Source organism: Dysidea avara, chromosome 6, assembly GCF_963678975.1.
Source record: "Dysidea avara chromosome 6, odDysAvar1.4, whole genome shotgun sequence".
NCBI lineage: Eukaryota > Metazoa > Porifera > Demospongiae > Dictyoceratida > Dysideidae > Dysidea > Dysidea avara.
Window position 1 is genome coordinate 7,954,638 of NC_089277.1, and position 25,183 is coordinate 7,979,820.

The window sequence follows — 25,183 nt, forward strand, 5'->3', positions numbered from 1 at the left end:
CAGCAATCGGTGCCTCAGCAATGGGACAGTGCAAACTGGACCTGGCACCGCGAATGCACATAATTGCAGACCTCAACAAAGAGAAGCTCAATTATGTTATATATGACTTCAACAAAACCAGGCTTTGATGCACAAAGCTTTGTTAACTCAATTATTATCAGGTGTTTACAGGAATAATCTGAAATTAAGGAAAGTATATAAATGTCTTCTTGATTTGTCAAAGAAATAGTTTAGTCACTAAGAATGAGATATTTTTCAAATTATTACGCTATGAGAATTCTCTATAAAGCAAGACACACGGTAGTGTGTCGTGCGGCCCAAGAAGCCAGCATGCCACACCGTGAGTATATTAACAGGAAGGAAGAAAACGAAATTTTCATACCTATGTAGCTCTGTGATACCTAATCCGATTGGAACCAAATTTGCTACAGAAGTGCCGGCCAGTTAGGGAGTCTACATGCCAAATTTGAAGAAAATCGCTCCAGCCATTTCCGAGATATGAGCAAAGGCCTCTCCAATTGGTAATTATGTTTCTGGTCCTTTGAAAATCAGTTTTAGGTGCGGGCGGGTGGAATTCAGCAACAAAGCAACAATGAAGTGACTGCTCAATTAGAGTATTTTTGTAATTTACTGACTGTTCTATTAGAGTATATCGATCTGTACTATGTACTCTGCCCATTTCTTGCAGGTTTTCAGATAAAATAACTATGACACTTAAATAGTTAGATTTAGCATACTTGTTGGCTTTATTGTTGTTGCAGCCCAATATTTGTTTCTGAAATCCAGGTTTTTCAAAAAGCTGTTTGCGGGCATTTTACCCATGTAGCTATTTCTGAAATTTCACATTCTCCAAAAAAGGATGCGGGCGGTGGACCAGAAACATAATTACCAATTGGAGTGGCCAAACAAAGTTACGTTTTAATAGGGACCCGCCGATTATGCTCATAATTTTACCTATTATGCTATGCTTCCTTGCCTGCATTAAAAAGCAGTTAAAAAATAAAAAAATAAAAAATTCACCTATTATGCTTAAATTAATGCTCAATATTTACCTATTATGCTCGATTATGCTCAATGTTCATACCTTAGTTCATATGCTTTGCTACTAGTTTAACACTGTATAGAAAAAAAATGAGTGGCTGGAGCATAAATAATAAATTCCTGCTGCATATGTAAGAGAAAAGATCGATATACTCGTCAGATTGATGATTGTTCTATTAGAGTTACTGACTACTCTATTAAGCTTAGAGTATATCGATCTTATTTTGCAATTGTCATTTTCCAGCAAGAATTTATACTATCGTACAAATATTTAACCTATTATGCTGGCATTATGCTCAATGCTTTTAGGTACCTATTATGCTCAAAATTATTCCAGCATAATCGGCGGGTCCCTAAGTTTTAATTTCTTCGTATTTTTCTTCATCTTCATTTCACACACTTCGCAAAATCCGTCATAAAACACGAATGCGTACTTGAATCGGGCTGAAATTTGGCACACTTAAAGGGTTCATTAGGGCGGATCTCCGTGCCAACTTTGGTAGGAATCCGATGAACATTCACGGAGGTATGACCAATTATTTGCGTAAAATAAGGTCGAAGGTCTGTCGCGCCTACAGGGTAAACCCCTTGTTGAAAATTGATATGTAGATGGGTAACCATTGTAGGAGTGCTTTTTTGTGGTTTGAAAGGAATCGAGATAAAGACCATGGAGATATGACACAAAACCCAACCTGTGTCAAAATTACGCGATCGATTTTTATGAATAAAAAACTATTAGTTTTCACGTCTACCAGCAAACCGCTTATGATACAGTGGAACCTGTGTTATGGTCACACACTATTGGCGAGCTCTCTGTGAAGTCCCAGCTCACTACACACCATTATCACAGAGCCATGGCCATTTAATGGTGCCAATCTCACACTCGTGGCTTTGACAGGGTCGGAAGAAAGCTGCTACAGAAACCAGACTTGTCAGTGCTGAAGGAAGTACAGTGTGAAATATGATAGTGTATTAGACCAGCAATCCATTTCTGGTAAAATGGTAAGTTTGATTTTGTGTGTGTGGAAGCCTTGTTATGTGAAATCCGGTCACATATAATCTATCAGGCTTCATTGCTTAAACGTATTCAATAGCTATAACCAACATTCATACAAGCTCACCTTGCCCTTTCAGTACTAAAATATTACTGCATTGCGGTTGGCGAGAGCCTCTTAATAATAATTACTCATTTATAATGGTCATAGCCACTAAAATGTTGCTGACCATCTTATGTAGGTTTTCTCTATAACAGCCACCTGTATATAAAGGCCAGATATATCTGGTCCCAAGGTGACCATTATAGACAGGTTCCACTGTATTGCATTTACCATAATCTGAGGTCTAGATTATTGTGTTATAATTACTAGTAGCTGTCTTCATTACGATTGTAGAGTGTCTAAGCAACAAATTTCAATGAAATTGCTCACTTTTTGATTAAAGTGCCAAGTTTTTGTAGAAGTTGAGTAAGGTATACAATATCATTTGAGATAAAGTGCCACACATCAAAATCACTGCCTTAGGGCTTATTTGGAAACTTTTAAACTAGGCTATAAGCCCATTTCTGGCTGGTCAGGAAACCAAAGAAGTGCAATAAAACCTTTATTTTTCCCTAAACAACTTGAATGTATTTCTAATTTACAGGTACGTACAGTATAATCAAAGAAAAACTTAAACCGTGTATAATAAACTTTTTAAAACACTTCAAATAGAGCCAATATTGCAGTGTGAAAAGTACATGCACAAACTAATAGAAATGATATATTATATACCTATGGCTTCTTGTATATTGACCCTCCCTGCTTCTTAACATTGCAAGCTAATGACCTGGATGACTTCCCTTGATCAGCTTTTGGATATGACCAAGCCTTGCTTGTTTGTATAGATGCAAGTTTCAGAACAATTACTATTTAGTGCTTTTATGGCTTCCTAAATACATTTTCTATTACTTTTATTTGTGAAGTTCTTTGAGCATATTATGATTGGTAATTTTAAATGGCACTGTATGGTATGAATTAGGCAAATATTGTACCAAGTTTGGCACTTTTATATATCAAAAATTAACATTGTTTTTGCTTAGCCACTCTACTATAAGCATCATAGCATCAAAAGTTTGTAACTACTTGTTTTGTTCAAAAGTATGTAACTGTATAAAAAGTATATACTTTGTGAAGTGTTAATAACTGAAATATGCTTACGTATATAGTGAACAGGATTGATGTCACTGATGTCACTGATTTACAGTGTAATGAGCTAGACCACATTGACACATGGGTACTTTACATATGGAATTCAATAGCTTGCTTAGCTAGTGTAGAAGCTTACTCTAAGAAATAACTACAGTGCTAAAATCCTTGCAACAAGTATCAGTGTGCTGCTTCCACTAACAGGTGTATAATTATACTTAGACTCTATTTAGGCTGTTTTGGGTGGGTAATAAATCTCATATACTCTGCCTTGTTTTCTAATATACTCCACACCTTCAGGCAGAATATAATATATGCTCAAAATCTAGGTTCAGCCAATCAGTATACATTTTTCACATGCAGTGATGTAACGAGCACTCAAATGCATTGTACAGTACATAGCTCCTTAGATCAATACTCTATAGTAGACCAGTTACTTTGTAGTGAAATACTCTAATAGAGCATTCACTAATTAAAGTGTTCCAAGATAATTGTAGGAAATATTAGAGCATAATGCAAGCATAATGGAAACACTGAAAAGCAGAATAGGTAAAAATTTTGCAAAATTCCTGAAAGCATTTTAGGCAATTTTTTTGAAAATATTTGAGTTAGACCTATATATCCATGTAACCAAATATTGCGCTTTGGAGCATAAGTCTGCTTACCTTATTGATTTGAGTATTCAAAGTGACAGCAGCCTTCACTTGAAGTTTTGTGAAATGATTGCAAAATATAGTGACTTGCCCATGCTGATTGACCTTACTTACAATCTTGAGCGTGTTGTCATATTGCCAGTAATAAATTGCTGGTCTAGAGTAAAATCTACCCTTCAAGGTATAGTTGAAGATACTGATGTTATGTGGCTATTATTCATTTTCTTGCAATTTCAGGATCAGCAATGTTTAATTCCCATTATGATATTCCATTAGTATTAAGTAGATTATGTATATCTATAACTACTTACATACCATTGATGAATGGAAAGACATACTAATAATAAGCTTTCCAGTGTATTTAATGTGAATGGCAGCCATATTTACAGTGGATATTAAATTTGAGTTGTGTAGCTAAGTGTACATAAATACTGTAGTCAAACATGTAGCTACATAGTAGTTAATTATGTAGTGTTGTCCTTACAGCTGCTCCTTGTAGTGTTCACATGTAAATAGTGCAACATGTAATAATTACATACAATCATAGTCCCATTGTATAACTATTAGTACTGTGTGGATCTTGAACTATTAAATAGTGTACTGTGTAGTGTAACAAGTGATGATGGGATTGTGTAATATTCTAGTTGTGCGTATTGTTTCCTGTATGGTACATAGTTATGTTACAAAGTAATATTATGGAATGATATAACCTGGATATAATCAATAAAAGAATTGCAAGTGTCATGATCATAAAGCAAACAAAAGTGAACATTGAATGATATGGTGTGATTCAATTTTTACTCTCTGGAATTCTTTGAGGCCTCATGTGGTTTGTCACTCATTAAGGTTGCCACACAAAAGTGTTACAGTGTTGTGATTGATAACAACCTACATTGGAATTCTCACATACCCACACACTTTGTAAGAACACGGTATATCGGTATATTTTGATCAGAGAAGTTTATACCTGTGGAGTGTGTGGCCACTCTAAAGCTATGTATACATTCTTCACTCAAGTTATGCTGGGGACCAACCTTGAATTATAATTCACTGTCCAGATACACGATTAAACACTTTGTAAGTGTTTACTGTCCGTGGCCAAACGTGTTCTTGATTAGTCTGATAGCCAGCCAACATATCAACACCTGCTTAACTAAATTATTTCACCATACTGTTCATGATGAACTGATGGAGGAAGTTTGGTTGGCTTAGTCTTTACTTCACCATAAATCGTCTGCTAATGTTATATCTCAATTGTGACTGAATTTTGGAAAATCACCCATATGGGCATGCGTGAAATTATTGGAATTTTCATGTTTAGTGGGTTGCTAATAAAAGCAGGGCACAGTTTTTAAAATATTTCAAGTAATTTAAGGTATTGAGAATGGGTTACAACCATTAATAAATAGATTTGCACTATAAAGTTTGTAGTTTGTTCATTAAATATTTTAGGTGTCAAATGCGCCCATATGGGTGATTTTCCAAAATTCGGTCACAATTAGGTCTGCACCAATTATTCCAGCATAATTAGGGGCATAATAGGTAGGCAAAAACATTGAGTATAATGTCAGTATAATAGGGTTGTGTGCACTAGGTATCAGAGAAGCTGAAACTCTGTGCAATTTACACAAAAAATGCAGATTAGATTACATTAGTGAAACAGATAAACACAGTAAAATTTACAGCCACTTGTAAAAGGAAGAGTGGCTGAAGATTGAGATACTCTAATAGAACAGTCCAGATGTTGAAATTATCACAGATACAAAAGATACTCAAATAGAACAGTCAAGATACAATTTTCTAAGGGCATGATTTCTGGAGCATGATGAGATACAACTAATAATGGGTGAAATTTTGGAGCAATTGTCAAAAGCATATTTCATAAGTATAGTAGGCTCAGACCTAATTGCAATTATCATAGTGATGTTTTTCATCAACAACACAAAGCTACATGAATAAACTATCAAATTTCATTATCAAAATCAGGTAGACTTGAGTCTGCTTTTGCTGGCTCCTTTTCCCAAGTACAGTGGCAATCTGTACGAGCATTGTGGGGCCCTAATAGAGCTCTGGCCAGCCTGGGGATGGCTGTATGTGGCTGTACAGCTCTGTGGTGTTAAATTACGATCTGTGCTGTAAATGTACTTTAATGTTAGCCAGGAATGGCCTATAACTTGACCTAATTGATCCCTACTCCTTTAATTTTTTCAAACAGCACCTTTCCCTCCTGCTTCCTCCACCTCCACCCCTTTTGGAGCTTGCCTGATACAGTCAACTCTGGTTTAAAACTATCTAAAAAGGCGGGTAGCTTAGTTGTAGATTACTTGTATAGTAGATGCTCTGGAAGGTAAGGAATTGGTGCAAACCATGTGAAATATTGTCAGATTGCAAACAAGTTTTGTTTATAACTAGATAAGTGTTTTATTTCCCTAAATATCATCAATTATAATGGTAAGACATGCAATGCACAGTGGATTATACTCAGCTGCTAATGCAAAGTTAGTTTACAGTCTGTAGGCTTAATGTATAACCAGGTACTTATACATTAGAAGTGTAATTGGTTTGATTGGCTGCGTTATGGTTGTAGTGTATTATAAACATTAATATTACAAAAGGCGTCAATCAAACCAATTACACTTCTAATGTATCAGTACCTGGTTATACATTAAGCCTACACACTGTACACTAACTTTGCATTAGCAGCTGAGTATAATCCACTGTGCATTGGTTGATGATATTTACTGTATGTAAATAAAATACCCTTAACTAGTGATGAACAAAAACTTGTTTGCAATCTAACAACATTTCTTGGCCTTACTTATTTTAATATTACATCTTTAGATCATTTGCTATATTATTCAGCAACTTGTACTTTCTTGGGCTCACTTTTTTAGAGTCAAGGTGTTTTTTTGAGAGGATAGTTAGCTACTAATGTGATGTCAAAGTTATTTTTTGTCTATATTAAAATAAGTACTAGTATGTTAAGAGCATCATTAAATTTATTTCATGTACTACTGAATAAGCAATTACAGCTACATCAGTATCAGGCATTTGAATGATGATGGTGTACCGATTTTTCCGTTGTGAAGCATGGAAAGCATGAAGTTGTAGTCTGGTGTCAGTTTCTTCTTGTGAACAGCACAATTTACTACTTCAGTGTAAAATTACATGTTTATTCTCTACTTAAGGTAGTGACTATACTTAGGTACAGTGTTCCTCTGTAGTAAGGTCTTGATTCCACTATTTAATTAGAATCTCAATCAATTCTTGTTTTCCCACTGATATGTACCTTTTCCACTGATTTGGACAGAGCTGATCACAATGAAGTATTCTTGTACTTACACCATCACCTTTACCTCTTCTAGATTGCTCTGCTTTCTTAATTGATTCATCAAAGTACATGTCACAAACAAAATCCACAAGTATTTTATTACTTGTGTGCTTAATATTGGAGAAGAATATACTATGTAAGCTGTGCCATAGTGTCAGGTATGGTGTGACGATTGACAGATTGGTTGGAAACTATGCCATCATACATCCAAGTTGATACTTGGTTGATGTTCACATCACATGGTAATGCTTGGATTTGCAGCAGTTAAAGAAGTTTTTATTTGTTAGTTCTCATTAGAGAGACATTTTTATTAGCCATGGAGCAGGAAACTGAACCAAGGCTGTACTTTAATTCATTTTGAAAGTTAAAATGTTTGTACAAGCCTGTGCTATCACTAGTTTGCGAGCTAGCAAATTTCAATGTGCAAAGCCTCATTTTTGTAACTTTCATGCTAATGATGAAAATTAGCTAGATTCAACTTTTTGATAGGCTCAAATAGGCCAGTTTTGGGTTGCACAATTCATTCTGAGATGAACTCATTTAAGTATCCGTCACTCACAGTATGCACATTTAGCAAATTATCTGTAATAGTTCAGTGGTGGCTGTACTTGGTGAAATATTCAGTGATTATGGTTTGTGAATGTATTTTACCATGTAGTTAGAGTGGTCTTGTTCATTTTGATGCCTTGCTCATCATGTTTCTTTCAACTGAAGCAACAATCCTTAGATTTGCCAGTTGAAAATTTTGCATGGTCCCAACATATTACATAGATCACAGTGCTGTGCAGTAACAAGCTACGTACACTATTGAGACTAAGCCAGTGAGATCTCCTTTAGACTTAGTGCTGGATTAACTGTTCTATTGTTGCAGGATGCTTACTTGGCAAATTCCACATTTTTTGCCAGATACATTATTTTGTGTGGCAATAGTTGACTCTCCCATGGTAGCATAATATTATGTATTCCAGGTGCAATTACTAGCTTCCATCTTGTGTTGCTTGTGTGAATGATAGGACCATTCCTAAATATGAGCTCCAAGAGGTAATTTGGAATTAATTCATGGTGGTGTAAAATTTCTTGTAATCAGAGTAAATTTCATTGAAAATTGGCTCATCAAATATTGCATCTAAGCAGTCATTGTCACATAATTTATGCTCAGCTTATGTAAAATTTTCTGGCAAATTTGATAAAGTCTGTCACTGTCTGTGATGACACAAATTCTTGCCAACGCAGTTGTTACAATGTTTCCATCACCAGCTTGTGCAATCAAATACAGTATGTATCTCTGTTGCAGTGTTTTCATGTAGCCAAACTATCAGATGACATAAATTCCTGCCAAAATATCCTGATAGTACACTAGTTGTATAATTGTGTGACTTCCCACATCATAATTATTCATTTTTAGCAATGGCACAGGTACAGTGGTTATAATTCACTCAGCTACAGTATAATTGTAAATTGGGGATCTAAGTGATATCTCAACTTGCTTTAAACTAACTGCAGTTACATTCAGTGTCACCACCATACTACAATATCTTCATTGGCCTATATTACTTCATACGCATTAACACAAGTACAAGAATTCATTATCATTAAATGCAGGTTAATAGGTAGTATCAACCAAGGTTAATAAGGTTATGGTGCAGGTGGGCAGATTGTGAGCTGTAATTGGAGTAAGGCTGATTAAGTACAAGTTATTTGTACATGCTTAGTATTTGTAGCGAACATGTTGCCTCTCTGTGTTCCCCTTCCTACCCTCCCACTTATTTTGGATAGTTTTTTTAGATGCTCTCTCAACTAGTGAGCCTCTGTGAAGTGGACTGGGTGAAGCGGAAGGGCCCTTTCACCTCTTCTCCCCCAAGCTCTCTACAGCAACCTTTGTCGAGAGGTAATGAAGCTAGGGCTTGGTGGGCTATTGTAAACTGCTGCAAAGGTGAAGCCCTCTCCACATTCGTAGTGCCCAGTCCAAGTCCTCCAGACCAATAAGAGAATGAAATGACTTCCGGACTCAATTTAGGACATACATTACTATTGTTAGACATTAATGTACTTAACCAAATACTTCACTGTGAATTGTAATTGTTTGGGGATAAATCTAATCCCCTGCATGTGCATAATCAACTTTAGCTGTATAATAATAAATATGGCTATTTAAATAGCTAGTTATGTCCTGGCCAAGTATATTTTTGGCATAATTAGCTAATGTGTCAGTGAACACAGCATGACATATAGTTAATACAGGAGGAGAAATCAACAATAAATAAAGAACAGAAAATACTGTTAAATATACAACTAAAATAGTTACTTAGTGACTGCTTAATAGCTGATTGCTCTTAGTAATTTGATCTTCAAAACAAACAGCATGTGACAGTCAGTCTTGATATACAAAGAATATACATCCTGTTCCATTACAGTCCATTCTGATTGTTCTGGTTATTATAACTTGCTGCACAACAAGCCACGACAAATTCAACCAAGTGTAAAATCATCACATCCCATGTCAGTGTGTATTCATAACATGAGCTGATGAAGCACTGATGACAAGGTGGTTCCAGAATTTTTGGTGACAGGTTTTCAATTTTTTTGTTACATGCACACTGAAGCTAACTGGGTTTGGGGGCATACTCCCCAATGATTTTTTTCTGAAGGTTATTTATTCTGAGATTGAACCTGGCGACAATTTACATGAATGAAATCTATAAAGTTTACATACAACAAATATTAGGAATTGATTGGTATAGGCTGAGCTTCTGCTGCTACAGTATCAGTAGCAGACTAAAGAGTTATAAGAGGTGGAACAAATTTAATGTGAAGTTTGAAGCACACACCAGACATGGATGCCATTTCTGGTTTCTAATAGCATATCCCAGGAAAAATTTCAAGTCTTGAACATTCTGAAATAGGATTTTAGGCTATTTTTACTATGTTAGCATAGGTAAACTAAGTAATTATATGCCATAGAAAATGTGACTGTTCTATTAGGGTAATTGACTGCTCTATTAGAGTATTTCGATCTGTAGCTAACGTCTTTGTAGCTAATGTCTTTGAGCAGGCTGTAGGACCTTCAACACTTGTGCTGTAAAGCATCAATAAAAGATCTGAACCTTTGATTTCTTTAAAATGAATTTTCAGCCTTTACAAACTTTTGGAAACTTCTTAAAACCCCTCTGTATGAGATGCTAGTAAAGAATTTCCACAACTACTACGATGATCTAATTTGTTACTGTAGCAAACCCACAAACATTAGCTTTGGCTGTATTGACTTTAGCTAGAGTGATTAAATAACATCTAACTCCTGGAAAGAGATATTTTATATAGTGTATTTGAACAAAATGAGTACATTTTTGTTACCTTACAATGTAATTAACTACTTGAACTTGTAGTTAGTACTAAAGCTTGTTTTGCCTCAACAACCTAGATATGTAGCTACTTGAGTTCTGTTAAGAACATACTGTTGCTCTCTGGTGTCTGTAAAAATTATGCTATCTAAGTAATCAAATACATAATCATGATTGTTTCTGGCCTACTTAGATTACAGTGTCATAATAATTACAAAAATAGTCAATTTAAGGAGCAGGGTTTAAAGACAGTCCAATCTCAAAAGTTTGCTTCTATATTATGTGTCATCTGTAACTTTGCAGAAGATCCTATTCTTATGCACATATAACTGGAGGAGTTTTGTGACTGTTATATATAATCTGTAATTTTGTAACTTACTTTTTCAGTAAGTTACATCATTACAAAATTATTATTTTCAGTCTTTGTTTAAACCAGGCGCGTACCCACTGCAAGCTGAGACTGGCTGTGGGCACGCACCAGGAATTGTTTTACGAGTTTAACCACAGGTTAAACAGTGTTAACTAGAAGGTTTTTCTCACACTATATAGACCTGACATCCCAACATAAAATCCAAGCAAGAGTACAGTGCAAAATCACGTGCTCCAACAAAATGTGGACAGGCATTTTGAATAAGGTTGAGGTGCCTACCAACTGGCTACTTAGCAACATAAAGCAAGCGAGCCATAGTGTGACCTGGGAAGCTGCTTTTGATTTGAGAATCATGCAATGCTCCAGGACCCTCCTACTCCTCTTTGCCAGCAGAAAGTCTCTTGGACTTGTATGGAAGCATTTATATTAGAAACACAGACTGAACTAGCATTTTTGTACTTAGTGTTGCTCGTCGAGTAACTAGTGCTCTGAAAATGTTACTCACACAATCATTTATTTCTCTTCAACTGAGAAGCCTACAGACACCAATGCAGGTAGTTAATATATGGTACCTATTTGTATTGTTTACTAGAGTTTGGCATGCTGAGTCCAGTGCAAGTGACTTGAGCTTGAGCTGTGTCTTCAAATTTCCCTTACCTTACGTAACAAACTTGACAACTTGTTGGAGAACAGCTCTGAAGTGTGAGAACAACATGTATGCCTCCCTGATATTATGGTGGGAAACTTCAAAATTTTGCAGCATAATTCCTAATCCCCACACATCTACATATATTATTCCTTAGATTATGCCAGCATAACTGCAACATTTCAAGTGACTCAGTTGCAGTTACTTCAGTAATGTATCCTTTTAAATTCTTTTCCTACTACTACAAATTCTCATTCTTACAGCTTACTAGTCCCTTGAATCCTGCCTTATTTGGTAACATATGTTTTAACATTTATGCCAGTTAAACTTGATTAGTACTTTTCTTCCCGCATGCTTGTTATATACTTGTATGAACTTTTCATTTTTAGCAATTTAGATTGAGATGCTGTAATAGAGCAGTCAATTGAGTATAGTCGAATAGAGCAGTCAATTCTACTCTGATAGAGCAGTCAGCTGTACTGCACTGCACAGAGCCATTTAAAACCATTGAAGATTAAAGCATTATATACACTATGATCTATGATTATAAGAACTATTGTGCATTTGAATTTTTTTATGTATAGCTACGTATAATGGTGCTGAGTCATCCAAACTATTTGAATAGCTATCCATTGGTTACCTTAATGGTTACAGGGTTTTTCTCAGGTTTTTGCTAAGCAAGCATGCATGCAATATATGCCTATAAATTATGGCTTAGCAACCATACCACTTAGTATAGCCAGCTACATTTAAAAAATGTTTACCTATCATTCTGCTATGTGACAACTGCTCAGCGGCTATATTGCAGAAGGGTCACTCAGTATACATAGCAGTTATTAAGTTTAAAATGCACAAGTTAATGTTCAAAGTACATAGCTATGCTGCATGGGGGCTGAGAACCATGCCATGAAACTAGATACACAGCATTTGTGATTATAGAGGTTGTATAGCTGAGTTTTTTATTGCACGACCAATTTGTGTAAATATCTTTTTTACAGCAAGTTAGCTATGGCGAGCTAGCTATGGCGAGTTATCCCAGGAGATTTGTCTAGTAGACAAGCACTGTTGGGTTCCTACATAATGGTGCCCTTTGCCTATGACTCCCTTCATGGAGTGAATAAATACACAATGTATCTATAGTCAAGAATTCTCTGCAAACCATGTAATGAACTATTTTACTGGAGGCACATATGAAATTTTACTGATGATTAGTGATCAGAAATGCATGTGCTTTGGTGTGTGTGTATGTGTGTGTGTGTGTGTGTGTGTGTGTGTGTGTGTGTGTGTGTGTGTGTGTGTGTGTGTGTGTGTGTGTGTTAGTTTCTTCATGGGACTGGACTGATCTCCATGAGCTAGGCAATGAAGAATTATGCAACAGTATACCTGTGAACTATTTTTATTATTTAAAATGTCTTAATTTAAAACTGAAGTAAGGATCCAAGTGATGAAAAGTAGTGAAACAAGAGATGAATGATGGATAGGGAGATAAACACAAAATAATGAATTTCAGTACAAAAATGGCTGCAAAGGGCACCAAAAGGATGATACCATATCAAAAAAATGAATGCCATTAGAAGTACAATTGATACAGAAATTTTAATACAAATGACACAATTTTTGCACTAGGCCTCTCTACTAGTACTATTAAAAGCTTTGAGCATTAAACTGGCAAGCAAGTTTCATTTGCCTATATGAAATCTCATGCATCACATGTGTATAGGTAGCTATAGCTAGTAGTATGCTACCATCGTTCCAGTAAACAGGGGTAAGTGTACTTAAACCAAGGCACACTGTAGTGTGTGATGATGAGGCCCACAAAGCCGGAACACAGCACACTGTTTATTATCAGAAGGAAAAATAACAACATTTTCATGCATACAAAGCTCCACACTGCCTTTACAAAATGAGGAAATTTGTCTCTAAAATTGCTACAGGGGAACCTCTCTTAGCAAACTCCCCGAGTTAAGGACACAATAAAAAGAAACCTCCATAGTGAGGTCAAACATTTTGGTCCCAACAAGTCTGGTTAATGCATTTTTTATTTCTGAAAGAGGAAAATCTCAATCACAGCAAAAAATGGCCAGTATATCAAGTAATCATGACATTGTAATCAGGGGCATACGGAGGGGGGTTTCCAGGGGTTTCAGGAAACCCCTTTGGATTTTACACAGTACTTAAAACATTAAGGAATTGACACTTCAGGTTTCCAGAATCTGGAATCTGTCATGGAACAGGACACATTTTAAACTTTTATCTTAGTTAAATAATAGTTTCTAGTATGATAGCAACACTTATAGCATTGTTCTGAATTATGATTTTGGTGAAAAGATCAAGATACTCTAATAGAGCAGTCAGGCAATATAAACTACTCTAATATAACAGTCACTTAGCTGTAGTGGAAACCCCTTTTCAAAATTCCTGCGTATGCCCCTGGTAATTACCACAATGTTTCTGGCTTATGCAGATTACAGTGTAATAATAATAATTAGCCATTTTAAGGAGAAAGGCTTAAAAGGTAGTCCAATCATCAATTACAATTCCAAAAGCTTTTTAAAACTATGTATTATTTTATTTGAAAACAAGGAATTTTAAGTTCAAATAGGGATTATAGAAAGAGTAAGGAAACAAGGGAGGTCGCCTACATCTGCATATGTACTAGTGGACATTTAACCCCTATACCCATGACTGAATTAGGGATTAAATGTCCATTAGTATCAAATTTAAAATTCCTAATTTTTTCCTTGTACTTGTTTGTTTTCTTCTTTTGTAACATTAATATGACTGGTGAACCCACGCATGGGAATGACACCAGAGTTAATGCTTTCATCTGAATGTGCACCCCAGCTGTAAGTTGCTGACTTGAAAGTGAAGAGACGAGTACATTTTGCTTCCAGCTTTGTTCAAGCTATTACACAGCACTACAAACAAACAACTGTAGAAGAAGCACATTTACAATCAATCCAGTCGCCATGCACAAAAAGTACAGACAATTTGTGCACCCCAACTATCAATTGCTGAAGTGTCCTAGGAAGTGGCCATTATGCTTTGCTTTCACCTATGATCAGCCTGTTTCACAGCTTTACAAATGAAGAACAGTAGGAGAAACGCTTCTGCAATCAATCTAGTCACCAGGGAAAATGTGAACGATACCCATAGGCAGGGAAGCCATTGCTCTACCATGAATCGACACCTTGGGCTGTCAGCAAAATAAATGGGACACAAAGGAGGACAAAGGTAAGTCCATGATGATGCATGCATTGTATGTACTGTGGTATGCCAAAAATGCATCTCAGAACATTGAAAAATCAAGCCCATACCTTTAGCAGCGTAATCAAGTTATGCTTGCCTCAGTGAAGACATCAGGCAGTTAGTCAGTAGAAAATTCCATTTAATATTATATTTTTAAATTTTGTAACAATCAATTGGAAGCAGTTGGGGGCATACCGAAGGCACTTTGGGCTTGGTTATACCTTACCAATACTGTCAAGGTGCCAAGATTGGATTGTGAAGTTGGTTTTGGGTGATATTTTTGGCCAGAAAAACCCAAATCTTCATGATCCCTAATATACAGTACTACTGTACTGTATGATAATGTGGCTGTTCAGAAGGTCCTATTCTTGTGTGTAGCTACAGGGGTTATGTATAATTATTGTCAATGATGCAACCTACCTTTTCAGTCTGTGTTTATAATTATAAACTCCCATTCATACAGGCTTAATTGGCTACCATTACCCTTTAGCCCTTTTCTATCCCACATATACAGCCCAGCCTAATTTGTTAACATTTTATCAGTACATTTATTCAACCTTATGCATCATACAGTATTTGTACAACTGTAGGCTACTACATGTACATGTTAGACTTGTAGTGGATTAAACAATAAATTATATAGTGTGGTAACAATCAACTATATGGTTATCCACCAAGTGGTATACAGTACACAGTAAATTTGAAAGTATGAATTTCATACCAAAGGGATGACTCCTGTGGTAACTGAATATGACCCTCATACTGATGTTGCCACAGGCAATATCCCTTCAATATGAAATTCATACTTTCAAATTTACAGTGTATGCTATCATTAATTTGATTAAACTGTTGACTGTTTTGTCTTTGGATTTTGTACACTGTGTATATTCTGGTACATGTATTTATAATATTATTTCATTAACCAATTCAGCAATGTTTGAATACTAGAGTTAATGAAAATATATAGCTTTTATTCAATGTTGGGACTCTTATCTAAAACAACATCAATTCCAAGCATGATATTCTATCAGTATTAACCAGACTATATCTGTAACTACTTGCATACTGTTGATGAGCTGTCCAGTGTATGTAAGGTGTGTATCAAATAGCCTAAAACAGCAGCTATTAATAGAGGATGACTACTATTGTTAATCTTGTTGTGTAGCCAAGTACAGATAAATACAGCATTCAAGCATATGTACAGTACATAGCTACATAGTAGTCAATTATTACAAGTGTCAGCAGTATAGTGAATATTATATAGTGTGGTCCTTACAGCATTTACATGTGAATGGTGTAACTTGTAATTACATACAATCATAGTCCCATCACTATTGTATAACTATTAGTAATGTACTGTGTGGATCCTGTTAGTGTATGAACTATTGAATAGTATATTGTGTGGTGTGTAGTGTAACAAGTAATGATGGGATCATGTAATATTCTAGTTGTGGGTATTGTTTACTGTACAGTACATAACTATGTTACAAAATAATGATATAAACTTGACATAATCAATGAAAGTATTGCAAATGCCACCAGACAGCATTGCGTGAGTGAACAAAGTGAACATTGAACTATGTGATGTGATTGAATATATGTTCTGTGATGACTTCATAAGTTATGTTGGATGGTTTTCCATTCATTAAAGTTGCCACACAAAATTATTTTGGAGTTTTGATTGATATTAACCTATGTTACATTTCTCACATATCCGTACTTTGTAAGAAAATGGTATATTACTTGTATTTGATCAAAGAAGTCTATACCTGTGGCCATTCTGAAGTTATTTATACAGTCACTTGTGCCATTTCACTTAAGTTATGGTGTATCTGTCTGGGGAAGCATCACTATCTAGATTGGCGAAGATATTTCATCCTGCTTTTCATGATTGAGGAAATCTTATTTGTAGAGAAAGATTGGTTGGCTTTCTATCCAGAATTTATTTATTAATGTTACAGTATGTCGTGACTATGATAGTCATGTGAAAAGCACTATTGTATTAAATCCACCAATTCAGTTTGGCAGAGAAATGGGCTTGTGCACACAAACCTATTTCTCTGCCAAACTGAATTGGTGGACTTAATACAATATTGCTTTATAATTTTGATCATAAAAGGCTAGCAAAATCATCAGCCATTATGCCAGCATAATAAGACAATTTGTAATTAAAATGCACAATGTATGCACCAAAAACCAACACACTACACATTATTACTGTATTTTGTATCCATGAAATGTGAATAATGTTATTGTTTCTTAGCTGATTATTCACACTTCACAGAAAGATATTCTAATAGTGTATTCAGTTACTCTAATAGAGCAGTCAGAAAATGTATTGTAATAAAACAGTCAGATTGCTTTTAACAATAGCACGGCATTGCAAGAAGATCAATAAAAGCTAAATCATTAACTCTTGTATTGAAGTATTACTCATACAATGAATGGATAGATATATTGATTTTAGTGATGAACTGCAGCGTGTTGCATCGAGAAGCCTAAAGTAGCAGCCACCACTTTCACTGCTACTTTAAATTCTAATATCAAAATACTTAATAGAGCATTCATTGTGATATATTCTAATATAACAGTCAATACGATACTCTACTACAGCATACTGTTCATTATGCTTAGTCTAAGCCATTATTCATCTGTTAATTGTTTTCAAGTTACTTTCAACAACTTTAATGAGTCATCTGCATGGGAATTGCATTGAGCTAACTGATGATGTTTCATGGAAGTAAAATTAGTTACTAGATACGTATGAAATTGAATTATTGGTACTGTTGCACAAAAATTATCATGATATGCATATGTAGCTACATGGCAGTATAATAAATATTGTAGTGTTGTCCTTACAGCTGCTCTTTTTAGTGTTTACATGTAAATAGTGTGACATGTAATTGCATACTGTCATAGCTCTGTCAGTATTGTATAACTATTGTACTATTAGTAATGTACAGTACTCTGTGGATCATGTTGAATAGTTGTGTGAATTTTTACTGCACAGTACGTACATAGTTATATTACAAAATAATGATAGACTGGACATAATCAATAAAAAAATAATTGCAAATGCTGCAATATTGCATCGAGCAAGTAAACAGAATGAACATTAAACCATGCTCCCTGAAATACAGCAAAGCTCTGCAAGTTTTTTTGGGTGGTTTGTCACACTCATTGCAACACAAGAAAATGTGATTGATAATAGCTTACTTTAGACATTTCTCGTATTCTCACTTTGTCTATATACTGATGTTTGACCAGAGAAGTCTATACACTTGTGACCTTTCTGAAGCAGTTTGAATTATGTTGTTCATTATTCTATTCAGAATTTCTACCAAAATCTCTTCATTATGCTCAATTTTATTTTTACACATGTTTATTATTCCACAATTTACAATAAATTACTGATCAACTGCATGTTCAAATTAGTTTTGGGCTTGTACAAAGCAGGGGCGGATCCAGAGTTTGGAAAGAGGGGGGGCACCTTTCTGAAAAACAGTTGAAGACCAAAAAAACTTGCTGAAAACCAGTTGAAGACCAAAAAAAAAAAAAAAAAAAAAGGGTCACGACAATAATAGCTAGTTATCCTTACCAACTATATCACGTCTGTTATGTAAAATAAAATCCTATTTATAGCTTCATAGGTAAGCTACACTGCCTCATGAACATTGTGACTGCTTTATTAGAGTAATTGACTGCTCTATTAGAGTATCTCGATCTTGTATGCAATTTCTTGAAGGGGGGGGGGCATTTGCCCCAAATGCCCCATCCTGGATCCGCCACTGCAAAGAGTCAATAAGTGTTTAACCCTGTCTATTAAATGTGTTCAAGTATGTTTTGTTATAATTATAAAGTCATTACAAGGGTATTCTGGCTTCACCTCAAATTGCATACAAGTAGGTATATAGCTTGTGAGTTAATTAGCACTGAAATAAAGCTTGATGATGCCAATAATCAGTGAAGATAAAAGCATCAGCTACTTAGTTTAATTGCAACATAGGTACATATGTATTCATATTATATGATTTGAACAAATTTTGCCTGAATCAACCATATATTATAAATATAGTCCGTGATCCTACAGATGAAAACCATTTTTGTGTATCTATTTGGTGAGGAAAATGTGTAGTAAATCTGAATGTCTAAAGTTTATTACTAAGGTCAGTATCTGTCAAGATTAATAATAGCACATGAAAATAATGTAGTAATCCTGAATCAACCTTATTGATGGTGCAGTATAATTATATGCACTTACACCTTTACCCATTATTATTATTCCTAATATTCTAGCTGAGTATCTGCCATCAAAATTCCCAAAATTGTGATTCCCTCATCCCTATTAGATAACTTATGACTTCCTTGTGCTATCCCACTTAAGTTCTGACATTCTGTCTCGGGTCATCCTCAAATCATGATTTATAAAGATATTTCATCTTGCTGTTTGTGTGGTGAGGAAATCTAATCTTGTAAATATTTTTCAGAGTAAGCTTGGTTGGCTAGTCTTTGATCCAACACAAGCAATTTTCTGTTAATGTTATAGTAGTGATGCGAAAAGCACTATTGTGCTAGCAGACAATCCAACTATGATACCATAACTACTTCTCATTTTGCTGTTCCCTATCAGTTCAGGCACTCATTTACCAAGTCATTTTCCAAAAGTTCTTTCACTCAAAGGGGACTTATTGGTGCCATCTTGCATTAATCAAGCAAATAATCATCAAGACTTCTATTAAAAGCAAGCACTACAGCACTTTCAGGATATTGACTTGTTGTTTAGTAATGCTGTATCTGTGATGGTTTTGTTTTTCTTTGTATCATTTTTGTTCTTGTTGTGTCCTCTTGTTGTCTCATTTGTCTGTGCTGTATCTCTGGCAGGGAATGTGGCTTTTGTCTGACTGTTCAGAGGTTCAGCATAAAAAATCAATCTACATATCATTGACAATAATCAGTGCAATTAATCACTCAATACTCTAATAATTATTACAGTACATCCTTGCCCATCTGTTCAAGTGTACATGTGTTACATTTACAAACCTTAAATTGAATATGTACATAAATTATTAACTCAGCAATTTCAGATTTCAGATTTTTAGTTCATTAATAAATACAGTAAGAGGACACCCAATCATGAACACATTAAAAACACAAACATATTTTCTTAGCTGTTTTTTCCCCATATATTTAGTCATTAAAATTCTACACAGAAACTGATTTCCTTTGCAGATTTTTTTCCAGACCAGTGTATCTTCTTTCAATGTAAACAGTTGTATTTGTACATAAACATCCCATTTCCACATCTAATTTCAATAGAAATGCTTCTCAGTAATCTGTGAGGGCATTTTATGATAAGCTGCATGTGTATGTACATGTAATGGACTACAACTTATAATGGTATGATGACATGTATCAATAAGCATCATGTAACATCAGGTATGCACTAAATACTATTACTGGTTCCTATATAAGACCCCCAGTATTATCAGGAGCTTTTAAGCGGCACTTATGAGTTCCTGGTAGTACACATATCTGTTTCAAATTATGGTAGAATTACACTCAGCTGTAGTGTAAAATATCTCAATTTTCTTTAGTATAATTCATATGACCCAAACTCTACAGTGTGTTTTAGTTTTATTGGAGTTATATGATTAAAAAAATAAATTTGTAAATGAATTAAATGCCAAACAACATGTGAAGCTTCAAGTATACTAATATCAAACTTGTAACTTCCTATTTAGTTTTTGGCAGCTGTACATTTACTATACAGTATTAGTGCATGTGGTAGATTTTCCTGTAGTGTTTGCTGCATGAAATGTGTGGTTGTGAGCGATTGAAACAATTGTTCATAAGAGTAAATATCCTGTACTACACCTCTTCTTGTTATTGTGACATCACTTGTTTTGTGACATCATAATACTTGTAATGTAATGATTATTAGTGTAGATATGTTATTGGTTAAGCTTTGAATTTATATATATATATATATTTTGTGTAGGATAACAGTACACCACTGTATTTAGCTGCACAATATGGATGCAATGAAGTTGTGAAATTGTTATTACAGTCAAATGCCGATGTGAATTGTGTTTGTAAAGTGAGTCAATTCTAAAGTGTCCATTTTGATGCAGAAGTAGTTGCAATGTGTTTTCTGATTAATGAGCATGCTTACTTGTAAGACATTGATGTTATTGATCTGTAAACTTCTAAGTTATTCACAGTACAGTACATTCATAGAATTGTTCAAATGAATATGATTAGCTGCTAATTTGTTGGGTGCAGCTAATTTCAGGTTTTCAAAATGATCAGCCAATGATATGCCACACTAGTTAGTCAACCAATTACAGTGGTAGTCTCTAGGACCTGTTTACACTTTAATAGTAGGTACTAGCCTATTATTCTTTTCATCCTACCTATTAAGGTATGCTGTGGTGCTCAAAATTGTGCCTATTGCATTCGTAATATTATTGCGCTCAAAATTTATGTCTCCATTCCCATGTTTTGCTATATAAAGTTTGCACTTAGAATGACAACAATAGCTTTTTGATTGTGAGCAACTGTGAAACAATACTGTTACAAATGAATTATTGATCAATTTGGCTGCTTTGTGAAATATATGTTTAATATACTCCAACAAAACAATCACATCAAAATCTATCTACTGTTCTATTAGAGTGACTGACTATTATTGTATTAGTGTTTATTATGAGACACATTTTCACTGACAAAAAGGTTTTATAGTATACTTCTGCCTATTATGTTAATATTATGCAAAATGCTGCACATATACATATAAAGTCTTTGAGCAGGCTGTAGGACCAGGTGTCCTACAGACCTTCAGCACTTGTGCTGTAAAGCATTAATAAATAAACTAGTGTCCATTTGGTTCTACTTGGGGTACTTAGAAATAATGAGTTACTCTCTAGAATTCCTATGGATATAATTACATGAAAATAACAAGGAGAAAACATCCTGACCACCTGGTAGACTCCTGTAAGCGTTCGAGCGTAAATCGGATGGCTACAGGTTCGAGGCTACCCAAGTCCAGTCATGGATTTTTTCTCCTTTCTCCAAAGTTTTTCAAACACACATTAAGTTGGTAAAGTCTTTGAGCAGGCTGTAGGACCAGGTATCCTACAGACCTTCAGCACTTGTGCTGTAAAGCATTAATAAATAAATAAATAAAATAAATATATTATAGTATGCTCACAGCATAATAGGCTTGTGCCTAAGTATAATGTGTATATACATTACCATCCTCAAATATAATCCTGTACACAGTATAGTGTCGGTGACATTGTTGTACATGACTGTATATGAATATTATTATATTCCCATAATTGTGTAGTGATAACTTTTTGTATTGTTTGTAGAACCAGTGTACTCCACTGCATATAGCTGCACAGTATGGTCAACTAATGGTAGTGAAGACATTACTGGCATCCAATGCCAAACTTGATTGTGTCAATGGGGTAAGTATGATCATATGGTTAACATCTACTCTAGTGGATACACAATTATGAATGACACATGTTGATTAAATTAAACCTGTTCAATACATTATACACACATGGAAAGTGATGATTACTATCTACTAAACTTCTATAGTCTAGAAATTTAATGGCACCATAAAAATCTTTTCAAAGGCAATTATAAAAATCTGATTGTTGTTGAGTATTCTTGTTTCATTTCTATTAGCTGATTTATTCAATTTATGAGAATAAATGTCCACAATGTGGATCAAAGTGTAATCATTCATTATTAAATCTGACATGTGGTGGTTATGGTTTGATCAAAAATGTATAGTGTATGTTTGCATCTGTCAAAATATTCATTGTATACATAGCAAGTATCATAAAACAGGAAAAATTAGTCATCAGAAATTTTTCGTCACTAGCTCTATTGATGAAAATTAAAATGACAATTTTTAAAACTATACGAAAAATTTGTGCATACTAATATTAACGTGTAGTTATTATCTAATCAAAAACAGCCAAGCTGTAAAAAAAGGAGTGCGGCCCTTGAAAAGGCTATGGTGAAAAAAGATGTGAAATCCAAGGTGGCGGCCAAGAAATGGCTGTGATGGTAGGTTAATGGTAAAAATTTTAATAATGACAATTCGGGTGAATTTGGTGCCGCTTGGTCAATTGGCACAAAATTCACCTGGATTGTCGATATTAAAATTTTTACCATTAACCTATCATCACAGCCATTTCTTGGCCGCCACCTTGGATTTCACATCTTTTTTCACCATAGCCTTTTCAAGGGCCGCACTCCTTTTTTACAGCTTGGCTGTTTTTGATTAGATTTCACTTCTTTTTGTATTTGTATACCCCAAAGCCGGCCTATGGCCAGCTTTGGGGCTTTTTAACCTATATATTTTTCTTTACCACAGGAAAAAGAAAAAGATGAAGCAGATTTTATAAATACTTTAACTCATTCTGATTTTATCAGTAAATGTACAAATTATATATATATATATATAATGCATATATCAAGAGTTCATAATATAAAAAAAGAGCATATATTTATTACATGTCAATTAATCCCCACAGGATAATTTGCAGCTGATCTCTCTACTGAGTGACTTGAAATGTAGCTGAACTCTCTACAGGTTGATCTGCTTGTACGTAGATGAACTCTTTACAGGATTCTCTCTACAGGGTGATGTGTTTGCAGTTGAACTCTCTACATAGTGGTTGCTTTGTAGCTGAACTCTCTAAAAGGTGACTTCTTCTAGCTGAACTCTCTACAGTGTGATCTTTTTATAGCTGAACTCTCTACAAGATGATTTGTTTGCAGCTGAACTCTCTACATGATGATTTCTTTGTAGCTGAACTCTCTACAGGGCGATTTGTTTGTAGCTGAAATCCCTACAAGGTAACTTCTTATAGCTGATCTTTCCACAGGGTGATTTGTTTGTAGCTGAATTCTCTACATGGTGGTTTCTTTATAGCTGAACTCTCTACAAGGTGAATTCTTCTAGCTGATCTCTCTACAGGGTGATTTGTTTGTAGCTGAACTCTCTACAGGTGATTTGTTTGTAGCTGAACTCTCTACAAGGTGATACTTCTAGGTGATCTCTCTACAGGATGACTTGTTTCTAACTGAACTCTCAACAGGGTGATCTGTTCATAGCTGAACTTACTACTGGGTGATTTGTTTGCAGCTGAACTCTCTACATGGTGGTTTCTTTGTAGCCGAACTCTCTAAAAGGTAATTTCTTCTAGCTGAACTCTCTACAGGGTGACTTGTTTCTAGCTGATCTCTCTACAGGGTGATCTGTTCATAGCTGAACTTTATACAGGGTGATTTGTTTGCAGCTGAACTCTCTATATGGTAGTTTCTTTGTAGCTGAACTCTCTACAATGTGACTTCTTCTAGCTGAACTCTCTACAAGGTGACTTGTTTCTAGCTGATCTCTCTACAGGGTGACTAGTTTCTAGCTGAACTCTCTACAGGTGATTTGTTTGTAGCTGAACTCTCTACATGGTGGTTTCGTTGTAGCTGAACTCTCTACAAGGTAACTTCTTCTAGCTGATCTTTTTACAGGGCATATTTGTTTGTAGCTGAGTTCTCTACAGGGTGATTTGTTTGCAGCTGAACTCTCTACATGGGAGTTTCATTGTAGCTGAATTCTGTACAATGTGACTTCTTCTAGCTGAACTCTCTACAGGGTGACTTGTTTCTAGCTGATCTCTCTACAGGGTGACTCGTTTCTAGCTGAACTCTCTACAGGTGATTTGTTTGCAGCTGAACTCTCTACAAGGTAACTTCTTCTAGCTGATCTTTCTACAGGGTGATTTGTTTGTAGCCGAATTCTCTACAGAGTGATAGATTTTTTTTGCAGCTGAACTCTCTACATGGTGGTAGCTTTTTAGCTGAACTCTCTAAAAGGTGACTTCTTCTAGCTGAACTCTCTACAGGGTGATATTTTCATAGCTGAACTCTCTACAGGATGATTTGTTTGCAGCTGAACTCTCTACAAGATGATCTCTTTGTAGCTGAACTCTCTACATGGTAGTTTCTTTGTAGCTGAACTCTCTACAATGTGACTTCTTCTAGCTGAACTCTCTACAGGGTGACTTGTTTCTAGCTGATCTCTCTACAGGGTGACTTGTTTCTAGCTGAACTCTCTACAGGTGATTTGTTTGCAGCTGAACTCTCTACATGGTGGTTTCTTTGTAGCCGAACTCTCTACAAGGTAACTGTTTCTAGCTGATCTTTCAACAGGGTGATTTGTTTGTAGCTGAGTTCTCTACAGGGTGATTTATTTGCAGCTGAACTCTCTACAAGGTAACTTTTTCTAGCTGAACTCTCTACAGAGTGATTGATTTTTTTGCAGCTGAACTCTCTACATGGTGATTTCTTT

At 35.2% G+C, this 25,183-nt stretch overlaps 1 protein-coding gene across 1 annotated transcript in view; it reads left to right on the plus strand.

Annotated features, from left to right (window-relative positions):
• LOC136258253 (uncharacterized) overlaps window positions 1-25,183 on the plus strand; it is a 194,826-nt gene that overhangs the window by 142,385 nt on the left and 27,258 nt on the right. The window contains exons 11-12 of the mRNA XM_066051572.1: window positions 20,810-20,908; window positions 22,185-22,283. Of these exons, the coding sequence (XP_065907644.1) occupies window positions 20,810-20,908; window positions 22,185-22,283 (198 nt within the window). The remainder of the gene's footprint in view (window positions 1-20,809; window positions 20,909-22,184; window positions 22,284-25,183) is intronic.